The sequence below is a fragment of the Aythya fuligula genome, chromosome 17 (assembly GCF_009819795.1).
Source record: "Aythya fuligula isolate bAytFul2 chromosome 17, bAytFul2.pri, whole genome shotgun sequence".
Classification (NCBI taxonomy): Eukaryota; Metazoa; Chordata; class Aves; order Anseriformes; family Anatidae; genus Aythya; species Aythya fuligula.
The window spans coordinates 5,652,367-5,665,997 of NC_045575.1; the positions used below are offsets into that span (position 1 = coordinate 5,652,367).

At 58.9% G+C, this 13,631-nt stretch overlaps 1 protein-coding gene across 3 annotated transcripts in view; it reads left to right on the top strand.

Annotated features, from left to right (window-relative positions):
• The window catches only part of LOC116495986 (kinase suppressor of Ras 2), a 55,411-nt gene that overhangs the window by 1,069 nt on the left and 40,711 nt on the right, over positions 1–13,631 (top strand). For all 3 annotated transcript variants that reach the window (XM_032198773.1, XM_032198775.1, XM_032198774.1), the window contains exons 2-4: positions 4,669–4,809; positions 5,464–5,614; positions 9,456–9,960. In XM_032198773.1, the coding sequence (XP_032054664.1) occupies positions 4,669–4,809; positions 5,464–5,614; positions 9,456–9,960 (797 nt within the window). The remainder of the gene's footprint in view (positions 1–4,668; positions 4,810–5,463; positions 5,615–9,455; positions 9,961–13,631) is intronic.

A 13,631-nucleotide genomic window follows, 5' to 3' on the forward strand; every position in this document is an offset into this window, starting at 1 on the left:
CCCTGTGCAGGTGCAGCCCCTGGGAGCAGAGGAGGGGATTTATTTACTACAGCTGCTGATTTTCAGAGCTGGGGAAGCAGGGAGGCTGCGGCCGGGGGAATTTCGCTTGTTTTTTTTTTTTTTTTTTTGGCTGTTGCTTTCCATCCCGGTGCAGAACCGAAATATCGCGGCCGCTGAGCAGCTCTGAGGGCGCGGGGCCAGGCACCGCGGTGGCCGGGGCTGTGGTGCCACCTCCTCCCATGGGGTGCTGCAGCTTCCTGGGGTGCTCTGCAGCAGGGGGATCCCCCCTGTGTGCCTCCCCGGTGGGCTCCGTGTCCCATATGTGCGCCATGGGGCGGGATGCGCTGCGCTCCCGGACCTCTCCAAGCCAGGCAGTGTCCCCAGCTGCCTCCTGGGGACAGCAAGCAGCAGTTTTGGGGCATGCAGGAGGATTTGGATTCACCAGGTGATGCAGGACAGCGGGATTTCATCCTGCATGGTTGCACCCACGTGGTCCCGCTCGGAGGCCCGGTGAGTGCCCAGTGTTCCTCCTGCTCCACGTGTGGGTTGGCACCACTCACGAGTTCCCACCTGCCTCTTGCGGACGGGACGGATGAAGATGATGGAGATGAAGAGCATGGCGAAGCCATCCCCTGCAGGGATGCTGCGTCCCCACCTCCTGTGCGTGGACAACACAGGTTCGGAGGTGGCCGGGGGAAAACCCTGGGAGCTGCCCCCTAAATTCTGGGCACTGGCAGGGAGGTGTCTGCCCAGCACCACCCTGCACCAAGGGACAGGAGCCCCAGGAACCCCAGCACCTCATTCCCTTCATCGCCCTGTCCTGGGCTCGGTTCTTCTACCCCTTGCACAGAAATCAGGCAATTTCCAGGAGGGCAGCGACAACGGGTGGATCCGGGGCCAGGTTCCCAGTTTGGGCACGTTGGCGTGGGTCCAGCCTGGCTCTGGGGACCCCAGGGACCCCGGCCACATTGTCCTGGGTTTCCACCAGCGTAAGCAGGAGACGAGCGTGGCCCTGAGCCGCCGCCACCGCCGCGTCCCAAGGACGTGACGCAGGTGCGGAGGCACCACTCGGCGCTGCTTCCCTTCCAACCCAGCTGCAACAACGCAGGGGCGAAGCCACCGCCGTATTTTTTGCCAAATCCTGGTTTTGGAGCATTCAGATCGGTGCTTCTACTCATTTATTTTAAATAATTTTGGGGTACACGTGAGTGCCCATCTTCCCTGCGCCGTGGTTGCGCGGGGAGCTGGTAACTCCCTGGGATGCAGCGTCCCTCCTGGATGGGTACCGGTGCCCGTGGCCTGGGCTCGGTGGCAGCGCTCGGTGCCAGGAGGTTTTTAGGTCCTGCCTGCACCCTGGGACAGGCTCCAGCCAAAACCAAGGCAGTGGCTGCAACCAAAACGCTGCCCAACGCTGCACTGTGCACACCTGGGTCCGAGCAGCATCAGAGCAGGGAGCGCTGGCTGGGAGTGAGCGGCTCTGTTCCCCTTCCCGAGCTTGGCACTCTGGCTTTGCACCCTTATATTTGGGTTTTGGGGTGCTGCAGGGCCATGGCGTGAGCTGGAGCTCGTGGGATCTGCCTGAAAGGGTCTGGCCCTGGTGCTGATTGATGCAAATCGTTGTGTTTGGGTTTAATGCCCCGCCGTGGTGTTTGAGTGGGGGAGAGCATCGTCCCCGTGGAGAGGGGATGCTGCGGGGTGGGCGAAGCTTGGGCGTTCAACGATTTGAGCCAACAGCAAAGGAGAGAGGGCAAAAATAAACCAGGGGAGAAGAAGAACAAGTGTTTGGCTTCACAGGGAAGTTTTGCTCAAGTGACCACAAAGTGGCTGGGTGCTGGGGGCAGAAATCCTGCTGGTGCTCAGAGCGTTTGAAGCCCGATGTGTCCCATCTCGGAGCAAGAGATGCCAAGACCCCTTTTGCCGTTAATTAAACCCCAGTGCACCGAGCTGGAGCAGGGCTCAGCTCCATGCAGTGCTCGGGGGTTTGTTGGTGGGAACTCGGGGCAGCTCGGGTTTATTCATGGGAGAGCCCCAGGGAGCGTTTAGCAGTGCTGGAAATAAATGAGGCGCAGAGCCCGAGGTGGCGTGCAAACCTAGCAGGGCTCCAAAGAGCCTGGAGAGGGAAAGCTCTTGGCAAACACCCGGGTGGCGAGGTGTTCCCCGGCACGTCTGCAGTAACAAGCCCTTGGGGGAATCAGGGAGGAGCCATTCAGTTTGGGACAGTGTCTGCTGCCCGCTGCCAGGCACCAGGACAGCGAGGGTCCCAGTTCCTATCCCGTGGGATCCTTCTCCCATCGGGCTGGGGCTGCCTCGTCCCAGAGCCTCTGAATTTGGAAGCATTTTCCCCGCCGAGCCCTGCGTGTGTCCAAAACGCGTGCGCTCCACAGGCATGGTGATGTTTGGCACGGCCAGACCCCACAGGGAGGGGATTGACATTGACCTCGTGCTCCCGCAGGTGGATTTTCTGCCACCTTTCCCAGCCCCCAGGCGGGGCCAGGGCCACCTCTGTCCCCGATGCTGAGCCGCCCTCCCTCTGGGTGCTAGCACCCGCTGGGTGCCTTCGCTCCTCATGTTTTGGGGTGATGCCGTAGGGGAAACCCCAAAAGGGCTGGAAGTCCCCAGTGCAGCTCAGGGAGGCTCTGCGAGCAGCAGAGGTGGTCGCAGCCTGGCTGCTGTCACCCAGGGTCCCAAGGGAGTGACATGAGTGGGGACACCGCTGCTGCCAGCCCTGCTTTTGGGTCCTGCTGCAGCAGGAGAGGCGGCCAGCAGGCACGTACAGCCCCCACGCAGGTACGCACGTGTATATAAAATGCACACAAATAAAATGCGCGTGGATAGATACAGCTCCATGCAAGCACCGTATATACACCCGTATTTTCCCATCTACCAGGTGCTCACGGGGCATTACAGGCTCTGGTGTCCCCCAACAGCAAGCACCACCTGGGGCTCGCACCCCGTGGCTAGCAGCACCCCAACACTTGTCCCCAGATGCCCTCCTCGCCCAGCTTCCCCTTCCACAGATGGGCAAAACGAGGCACAGGAAGGCTGGAGGGGGCCACACAGCACCAGGATTGCAAGGCAGGATCCGTTTAGCACCTCCCTGCCTGGCAGGGCGCGGGGATGGCCGAGCTGTGGCTTGGTGGCACCGGGAGCGAGAGGCGAGCGTGGCGTGCTGTCCCTTCCAGCCACTTCCCTTCCCATCCCAACTCGCCAACACGAGAAGCGCTTTTGGACACCTGGGATGCGGCACGGAGGTGTGCTGAGCTTGTTTGCCCATGTGGAAATCCCCATGGGATGCTCCTGCAGCATCTGCATGTGCCTGGGGCACGGGGTACCACCTGCGCCCTCGTTTGCGCTAACGAAGGTGCCTCTGCTCTCTCTCAAGGGGCAGGTGGTGCTAATTTCCCCTACCCGGAGCTTGAAATAAAAGCGTGCCTGCAGGAGAGCTGTAGCTTTATGCTGTTTTATGTGGGAGCCTCACCCCCAGCCTTTCCCCGTGTGCCTTTGAGCCCTCCTGTAGGCTCAGGGCGGCTTTGGGGTGTGCCTCTGTGCCCCCAGACTGCTTGAGCCCCACTGAGGGAGGGGAAAAAGGGGCAGGGTGCTCCCCAAACCCTTCGTGCTCCCTGCTAGGAGAGCAGTTTTGTTAAAAAGCCACCCCGGGGGACCCAAAGGTGATGGCTCCAGCTCCTCAGGGCAATGCTGAGCCCTGGCAGGACTCTGTACAGCTTTCCCTATGACTCTTGGTTACCTTTCAGTGGCTTTGCTTCAGACGTTAATTTTTGGTGATGAAGCCTCATTTTGGGGGCTGTCAGACCCCTTGGGCTTTGGCACTCGGTGCGCCCAGGGGAGGAGCCCCTGGCACAGCGGGCTGGGGAAGGAGGGCGATGGCTGGGTCCCTGCAGGGTCCCGAATTTTGCTTTTTCCCCCCAGCTGTTGCCGTGAATCCCTCCCCAGGGCCGGAGCTCCCTCTGTTCCAGGCCGTTGCGATGTTTTGCTCTCAGCTCATCTATTTTTGGGGTGGCGAGGCCGCGTTTGCGGGCGCTGGGCAGGGGCACAGCACCATCTAGCGCTGCTTGCGGCGGGGAATCTCCCAGCTGGAGAGCAGGAGGGGGAAATCCCAGCAGGTTTCCAGCGAGCAGGGCTCTGCTCCACATCTCCGAGAAACCAGGCCAGTCGCTCAGAGGCTTTATTTCGGGAGCTGTCAGCCTGCGCTCGCGCACACGGCGGTGGCTTCGTCCCTGTCCTGGGAGAGCTGTGGGGATGTTCGGCCGGGCAAAGGGGTCCCGGTGGCTGTGGGGTGTGCAATGGGGCGGGAGAAAGGGGCTGATGGGGCTGGGTGTTTGTAGGAACAGGGAGTGAATGCTCAGACCCAGCGATGCTCCAAATGTGGGGTGCTTTGGGTGGTCTCTGCGCCAGGGTTGGGTACGGCGGAGGGGAGCGCGTCCTTTGGGTGGTGGGTGGGCAGTGTGGGAGAAGGGACGTCCCTGTCCCTCCTGTCCCCTCGCCCCCTGCAATGGGGTCTCCAGGGGTGAGGGCTGGCAGCCTGCAGAGCGGAGACATGCAGGGTTGGGGAAAAAGGAGCTGGGAAAGGTGGGAAACGGCCCCCTTGGAGACCCAGCTTGGGGAGGGGGAGAAAAAAAGCTTCCACGGGGCTTTCCCCTCCTCTTCCAGAGCAAGCTGGTCAAGTACTTCAGCCGGCAGCTCTCCTGCAAGAGGAAGGTGGCGTTGCAGGAGCGCAATGCCAAGCTGGAAGGCTTCCCCCAGCTCCTGCACTGGTTCCGCATCGTCGACATCCGCAAGGAGGTGATGGAGGTGAGGCACGGGCACAGAGTGCATGGCTGGGAGTCTTGCTGTGGGATCCTCGAGTGAAGTTTGGCAAGAGGGCAGCGTTTCCCAGGGTGGAAAATGTCTTGGAGCAATATTTTTTGGGCCACGGGACCCCTGTAGCAGGTTGGGGTTGGTGGTAGAGAACGGGGTGGGGAGGCAGGGGGACCAAATTCCTTCTCTGCATGGGAAGGTGCTGCGAGGGAGGTGCTGGCTGGGTCTCCCCGTGGCTGTCCCTTGAAGCTGGGGACATCTCCCTGCTGCTTCTCGTGAAGGATGCACCCACCAGGTCCCCCAAAAAAGTTTTGGCCATGCCCGGGGGCCCTGCAGGCTATGGGTGCAGCTGGAGGCTGGCACCCCGATGCGCTCAGAGGAAGCTGGGGCTGATGGGGCAGAATTTGGTGGCAAACCCCAATGTCCTGGTGCTGAGCGGGGTCTGGACATGCCTGAGACCATCCTGAGGCTCAGGCTGTAGCATCTCCCGTGCATATAGGACAGAGGGAAACTCCAAATCCCCAGGAGCAGGGTCTGGCTTCTTCCCTGTGCGCCCAAGGCGCTGACTTATCAACAGATGCCCCAGGACGTTTTTTTTTTCCCCATTTTTTTTTTTTTTTTTTTTTTTTTTCCCCTCACTCCTGGCAGGAAATAGCCCCCGGGCAGCTGAGCCTGGAGGAGCTGCTGGAGATGACCGACGACCAGGTCTGTGAGACCGTGGAGAAATTTGGGGCCAACAGCGAGGAGTGCGCCCGCCTCAACGCCTCCCTGTCCTGCCTGCGCAGCGTCCACAAGTCCGGTGAGTCGGCTCTACACCCCGCGCTCGTGTCCTGGGGGCACCGCTCGGGTTTGTGATCCTAAATAGGGCCGGGATCCCCCGTTTGTGCCCCCAAATCTGTGCGCCAGCAGCGGGCATCACCCGCATCCTCGTGGGGGCTGCTGGAGAGGGAGGCTGAGACCCCCCCAGGCTCTCCGCAGCGCCCCTGCTCCAAGCAGGGTTATTTTATTTTATTATTATTTTTTTTAATTTTTGGAGGGGTTTGGGGAGGGTTTGAGCGCTGCCCCCCCCCCCCAACAGCAGCAGCCAGCCGGGGTGCGAGGCCGGCGGGTGCCCGGGCGGTGGCAGCAGAGCTCCGCGGGAGGCGCTGAGCATCCTCGGGGCTGGCAGCCGGCTGCAGGCAGGGTGCAGGTGGGATGTGTCTGTCCGTCCATCCGTCTGTCCCGGGGGGGTTTGGAGCCCCCCAGGCCCCCCTCCGCAGCTGCTCCCACCCCTCCGGTTCATCATTTCGTAAGGCATCCCGGGGGGATGAACCCGGTCTGCACAGCCCCCCCACTGCGCTCCCCAAATCCAGCTCCCGCCTCTCCTCCTGCTCTCTTCCCTTTGGCATCTTCACCAAATCTCTCCAATATTCCGATAATCTCTCCAATAATCCCTGTCTGCTGAGGGAATTCCCCCCTGGGAAATGCGCGTGAGCCTTCAGAACCCCCTGCTGCATCATCCAGTGGATGGCACGAGCCAGGTCCCGATGGCCCTGATTTTTTGGCAGGTCCCAGGTTTTGTCCCCAGGCAGCGTTTTTGTCCCCCAGCCCATCCTAAGAGGGAAGAAGGGATGGGGCTGCCAACAAAAAGCTGTGGGTTTTACCCCTGTCCGGGTGTAAAACCCAACGGGGAGGGAAACAGAGCGCTCAGCAGCATCAAGCCCCACGCTTTGGGGTTTTGGGACCGGGTCCCTTGGTAGCCAAGGGGCTGGGGGCCCGTGGGTGAAAGTGGTGCCGAGCTCTCAGCTCCCTGTGTCTGTCTTAGCTCCGAGCAAAGCCAGGGACAGGGACAGGGACTGGAAATATAATTAGCAGGCAAGTCGCTGCCTCTTTAAAACATCATGTAATTTCTTTGAGAGTGCGCCGGTGGTCGATTTGGAGGAGCCGAGATTAGTATTAATAAAGCAGGAATAAGGCACGGTATTAACCTTTTCCATCAATCTCTATTTATTGAGTTGTTAATTAGAGACAGCTAATTTCCCAGGCCAATTCTCTGTGGGCATGGGGGCTGGGGAAGGAGGGAGGGAGGAAGCAGGTCGCTGGCTGAGTGTTGGAACCGCGACGGGGTTTGGTAACGGGGACCCTTTGGGCAGCTCCACACGTGTTGGAAAAACCCCTGGAAAAGCTCACGGGCCACGGGAGTTACTGTACTGAATACAGCGAGCAGCAACCCTATATTAAACCCCGGCTTTATCGTGTTAACAAGCCCGTATTGGATTTTTCTCTGCTGCGAAGCCGCGCGCTGGCAGCAGGATTTTATTAGCAGCCGAGGCGTCGCGCTCGGGCTCGGAGCAGGATTAATTTAATATTAAGTAAGAGCCCAGCGGTGCCCCCGTGGCTCGAGGAGCTGGTGGAGTGTGGCAGGGAGGTGATTGATGGTCCTACGGGGAAAAATGATCCCGTGCTGGGCATCCGTGGGTCCCGCTGGCCTTGGGAAGCGGGGTCAGGCAGGGACAGATTGGGGTTGGGGATGGGGAAGGGGCTGTGGGGATCGGTCCAAAATTCTGCCTGAAACCTGCTGCTTGCGGGGGAAGCTTTGGCTTGAAGAGTGCAGCTTGTAAAAATAAATAAATCAGGTGCAGAGAGGAGAAGGGGGTGTGAAAGCGGTGAGCATCCTTGTTTTGGGGCAAAGCCAAGGGCTGCCCCCTTGGAAAGCTGCAGCATCCACGGTGTGGGTGTGCAGAGCTGGTCCCTGCAGTGGGACCATGGGGGTGGCACTGGGATGCAGAGTTCTGTGGGTTTTGGCTTCCCATTTGGTCATGGGACTGCTGATTTGGGGCAGGGAAAAGGGCAGGGTGAGGGCTTTGGGGACAGCTCTGTCCCTCAGGAAGAATTATTCCCTGGGTCTTGCATTGCCACAGGAGGATCCTGTGGGGTCTGAGGGCAGAGCACAAGGGTGTGGGGTGCAGTGAGCGTGCACGGGGCTGGCTGTGTCTGCCCCACATGAGCCTCTCCGCTCACCTGCAGCCCGTGCCTTCCTTGGGATGCCTGGCACCGTGTGATAGGGACAGAGGTGGGGACAGAAAACCCCTCGCTAGGTGGGCTCGTGCATCCAGAACATCCCAAAGGGGATGCTCGGCTGCTGGCTGGTGCTGCACTTATGGGGTCTGGGTAAACATCTCGGTGCTGTTTGCCATGGGGTGAGGAGACTGGCGGGGACATATGGGGAGGAAAAATGTGATTTTTGTGCTCACTGATATCCCACGTGGAGCCCCCATCGGGCAGAGTGGCGATAACACCCGAGGGAGCCCCCGGAGGAAGCGGGGTTCCTCGGAGGAACCAGGAGGGCTTTACGCACTCTGCAGGAATAAGGGCTCGGGGATTTTGGTATTTTTGCCTCTGAAGCATGCTCTCGGTTGAGCCGTATCCCGTCGAGCAGCGTGCTTGGTACCTGCAGCGTGTGTGGAAGCCACTGTTGAAAATACCCTTCCTGAGCTGATCCGTGGTATTTTTAGCCCTGACGCACCCAAAAAATGGCTATTTTTGCTCTCGGGAGCATCAGCTGTGCTCCGACACAGGCAGCCAGCGAGTGAAAGGGCAGCCAGAGCTGGGGGGGATGCAGGACCCCAGGTCGGCTTCCTTTCTCCTTCCTTAATTACCGCTAATTGCTGCTGCGGGTCGGAGGTGGCGGTGCAGGGCTGCAGCATCCGGGCAGCGCTGAGTTATGTAAATCTATGCACGCGGAGCAGCCAATGGGGGGCTCCCTGATTTGCATACATGCATGCAGGCTTGCACATCGCCGTGTTGCAGGATGTTTAATGGGGGCGGGGGGGTCAGGAGCTCGCAGGAGGATTAACTCCAAGGCGTTGCACCCCCAGGGATCTTGCAGTTCCTCCGGCTTTCGGTGCACGCCATCCTGAGGGGCTGCAGGGTGAGGCTTTCCTATAGGATTGCCGCTTTTGCTGGCTTTATTTTCTGCTTCAGGAGGACAAAAAAAAAAAAAAAACAATAAAAAAAAAAAAAAAACAAAACACAAAAAACCACCAAACCTCCTCAGCCCCTTTTCCCCTGGAGCTTTATCAATCTAATCCCAAAGCTTTCCATTCAAAAGCCTGCTCCTCTTTTATTTTTCATCCTCACGAGCTCGAAATAAAACATCCACCCCTTGAAAAGGCACGGGTAGATAACAGGACAGGCAATTAATAACCGAAAAAGGGATGGGGGAAGGAGCCTTTTTAAAATAAAGCGATTACATTTTTTATGCTGGTTTTCTTAGAGGTGGCGATCAAAAGAAGTCGGGGCGGGGAGCTTGCATCCGCTCCATCATGTTGGCGCTCTGAAGTCGGCGCCGACAGGTCTTTACTCATCTCTGCACCGGTGCAGACTAATAATTAGGAGCTGAGAGGAGCCACAGTTAATATTTTTTTTGTATTTTTCCCCCCTTTCTGTAAACTGAGTGAATGGGAAGGGGTGGTAGCACTGCGATGGGTCCCCCATCCCCAGCGGTGCTTTGGGGTGGTGGCGCTCGGTGCTTGGGGGATGCACCCAGATCCCCCCTTGTCCCCAAGGACTTGGGGTGCATTGGGTCCCACCGGGATGGGGAGGGGGGTCCGGGTGTCACAGCGCATCCCCCGCATGGCCGTGTGTGTGCTCTGTCGCAGGCGGCAGCCTCTCCAAGCAGGATTGGACCATCCAGTGGCCCACGGCGGAGCCGGGGAAGGAAAACCAGCCGGGCTGCCCACCAGAGCCCGTCCAGTGGATCCGCACGCACCTCTCGCAGAGCCCCAAGCCCCCTCCCAAGTGCGCGCAGCACCACTGCCACGCCGGCTCGTCCCACGGCCCCCTCTACACCCACGTGGACCGCCTGACCGTGGAGGGCCACCCGGGGCTGTGCCCGCCCGTGGAATCCGGCCACCGCTCCCTGCCGCCCTCCCCGCGCCAGCGGCACGCGGCTCACACCCCGCCGCGCACCCCCAACATCGTGACCACCATGACGCCCCCCGGCACGCCGCCCCTGCGGCGCAGGAACAAGCTGAAGCCCCCCGGGACGCCGCCGCCGGCGTCGCGCAAGCTCATCCATCTCCTGCCCGGCTTCACCGCCCTGCACCGCAGCAAATCGCACGAGTTCCAGCTGGGGCACCGCGTGGACGAGGCGCACACCCCCAAGTAAGCGGGTGTCACGGGGGAGCGGGGCCGGGGGGTGGCCCCGTGGCGTGCGAAAAAGCAGCCTGGGTCTTAAAATGTTGGGATTTGGGGTGCTCCTGGTTGGGTGTCCCATCGAGGCAGGGTTTGGAGCATGAGGTTGGGGAACGCTTTGTGGACGCAGCACGTGGTGGGGATGGATTTGCTGAGCGGGGTGCTGTGTGCCAGCTCTCGTGGGGCAGCTGGGGAGCACCCAGGGGCTGCAGGGGTGAAGCTCCCCCGTGCCACTGGATGGGTCTGGGTGCTGTGGGGTTCTGCTCTGCAGTGTGGGATCTGTCCTGTCAGAGCTGCTCATGGCTGTGAGAGAGAAATAGGAAAAATCCTCGTCTGGCCGAGATGTGCACGCTTTCTACACCCCTTCCTATCACCCTCCCCAGGGCCTTTTCCATGTTTCCATGCCCGGTGCTGTCGCAACACCAGCTCCGGCTCCCTCCTGCTCTGCGCCTCGGTGCCTGCAGAGGCTGCTGCAGTGCAGGGAACGGGGCTGGCCCCGCGCTCCCTCCCTGGCCCTTTGGGGACTTCTGGTGGCCGTGCCCAAACCCCACTGCTCCGTGCCATAAAGGGCACCGTGAGCTGCTCGTTTTTTTTTTTGGGGGGGAGCCCTGCGCCTTCTCTCCAAGAAGAAGCTGCTCTGGAGAGCAGCATGCCGCCCATATTAGTTGTGGGATTTCAGCCTCTAACCTGGGGTCTGTCCTCAGTGAGTAGGGCCAGGACATGACCCACAGCACCTGGGGGAGCAGCGGGGCTGCCTCTGTTCCCCCAAATCACTTAATATCCAGCGTGGTCATTGCACGCCCCAGGTCACGGTGACACGGCTTTGGGGTGAGGTTGGACACGTGTACGGGCCAAAAACCTTCCAGCTGCTGCTGCTCCCCCATTTCCCACAGGATGCCTCGATTTCCTTGCGTGAGCCAAGAGGGAAGAGCAGGCGATGGGTGGAAAGAAATCAGAAATGGCTTTTGCATGGGCTTCGATGTCCCCATCCCTGTGTTGTCCCCATCCCTGTTGCCCTCATCGGTCCCTGCCTGGCCTCTCTGTGTCCCCTGCCCGCTGCCACCCCGGTGATGTGACTTTAATTCCCAGCCCCTGGCCACCAGCCGCAGCCCAGGGGGATTATTAAACTCAATTAATAGAGGAAAGGGAGCAAGTGGTAATAGGGCTCTGTAGTGCTGGTGTCCGATGCGGGGCTCATCGTGTCGGTGCGGAAGGACCCGGGCTCCCCAAAGCTGCTCGGAGAGCTGGGGAGGTTAATTTTCTCTAATGGCACTTAATGATTTTCAGGATGCAACCAGTAAATCCTGCTTTCTAATCCCATTAGCGTTTGAGGATAGCAATTAGCGCATTAAAGAGGCAGCTTCTTTCTTTTTTCACCCTTTCCTCTAGCAGAGGAGTGCCGAAGCTGGAGCCGTTTTGTACCCCGGGTGCAATGGATGCTGTTTTACTGACCCAGGGCAAGAAGTGGCTTTTTTGGGGGTCTTTTATCTGTCAATTTTTATCTTATGGCAGCGTCCATGCAATGCACTCTTTGCAGACCGCTGTCTGGTGGGACCCATCCAACCCCCCGAGAGGGATGCTGGTGTCCCTTGGGGTCGTTATCTCCTCACCTGGGGTGCCCAGGGTGAGGTTGCAAGCAACCTCGTGAGGTTCCTTGCATTTTGTGTCTCAGAGCTTATTTCCAGGGCTCGATCCTTCTCTTATTCTGAAGCCTCCTGAAGCAGGGGTTAAACTTCCTGAGCTTACAGCCTCAGATTTTCCTGCGCGGAGCCTCCAGCTGTTGACCGTAACGCTGGGGTACGGAACATTACTCCTAAAAAGATCCCCTGGCTTCCATAAATCCACAACCCATAAACATCTCATGAACGGGCTCGAAACGGAAACAAAACATTTAGAGTGGCTGATAATATAATGCCCATTTAATACCCCATGAATTCCACGGGCCATTTAAATCTTCCATGGATAGTTAATGATTATTCATCAGCCAGGAGTCAAGGGGAAAAAAAACACCCAACACCAAACAAACTCGGAGTGGAAGGTCTTAAAACCCCATGAGTTGGGGAGCACGAGGCAATATGGTTAAAGGAGAGCAGAAGAGCCCCTGTGCCAAACCTTGGAGGTTTTTGGAGGCAGCCTCTGCCCCGGGGTGTCCTCTCTAGGGTGTCCTGCCCCAAGGCTGCCTGCCCCCAAATCCATGGGAAGGGGAGGTGACCCCAAATCTGCCTCTGCTTCCCAGCCATGGTGCCTCTGCAACCTCCTGGAGTGGCCTCCAGCAGGAGGGGAGGATGGAGATGTGTCCGTAGGGGATTAAAGCAGCGTGGCCTGGTGCAGCAGAGCCCTGGGGGAAATGCTGAGCCCTCGAGCAAGGCAGCATCCAGGGGACATGTGGTTTTTGGGGTGTGCGATGCTGAGAATGGGCTGGCAGGAGGAGGCTGGTACAGCTCAGGGCAGCTTTATGCGGGGTAAGGAGTTGGTGTATTTATTCAGGGAGGTCTCTTCGTCCTCCGTCTTTGTGATTGCGTCCAGGGCATCGCTTCGAGTAGGGTTTGGTGTTCTGGTGGCTGGATGCTCACTGCTGGTAACTCTGTGGATGCTGAGGCTGGTTTCAAGGCTGTTTTTAATAACCTGGGTGGGTGAAGATCTGCCTCACAGTTGGTAACAGAGCACACATCCATTTTCTCTCTCCCCTGTGTTATTTCCAGCTCTAGCCCTGTTGTTTCCTTCTGTAGCATCTAGTGCCGCCCAGCACTCAAGCTCAGCACCTCCTGGGCTGTGCGTGGTGGTTTCTCCATCCCATGTCATAGAAATCCCCCTGAACAGGGCATCTCCTTTGCCACTTGTCCCTGAACAAGCTTCTCCAAAGGCTCTCCTGTGCTCATCACCATTACTGCCACGTTGGGGCTGAGCGCAAGGCCAGGGCTTTCACCTGCAAACTCTCCCAGGACCTGCACCACCTTGGCTGTCCCTGTGTTGGCCACGTTTTGCTTGGAAAAAAGACCCTCTGCTCCCATCCTGGCTGCACACTGACCCAGCTGCAGCTCTTTGTGGGCATGGGGTGAAGCAGATCCCACCTGGGCCCCTTGGGCACAGAGGAAGGACCCAACTCATCCCGGTCCTGCAGAAATTTAGGGCCAGGGTCTTCCTCACCACCCCCTCCGTACAGAGCAGGGACTCTGCCAAACCATGCAAACCATTCCTCTGTGTATTTTAGGTGTTTTTTCTCATCTGCTGTGCTGTCCCAAAACACAGGGACCCGCCTGCTGCTCCCGCAACACGGAGAGCGTTGCGCTGGGGGAGCTCGGGGAGCAAAGCGAGCAGCACCTCTCTGCTCCCAAATCATCTTTCTGATCAATCTCGGTGCCTTTGATGAGTCAGGGCTGTGGAGCCGTGTACGGGTTCTGGATTGTCTCCAGCCTTCTCGAAGTATGGCTTGCACACCGCGTCTTGACAGTGACGGGTAGCCTCCGTAACAAACTGGCGCTCTGCTGCAATTATCCCCCTGCTCTGGGCTGTGGCGCTCCTCAGGTATGTCATTAATGTTAATTACTGCTGCGGTGCTCCATCAAAAGGGGCAGGAGCGTTAACATGCTTGGGAGAGAAACTTCTCACCGTGTCCTTTAATGAGAAGTTGAGCCTCCTTT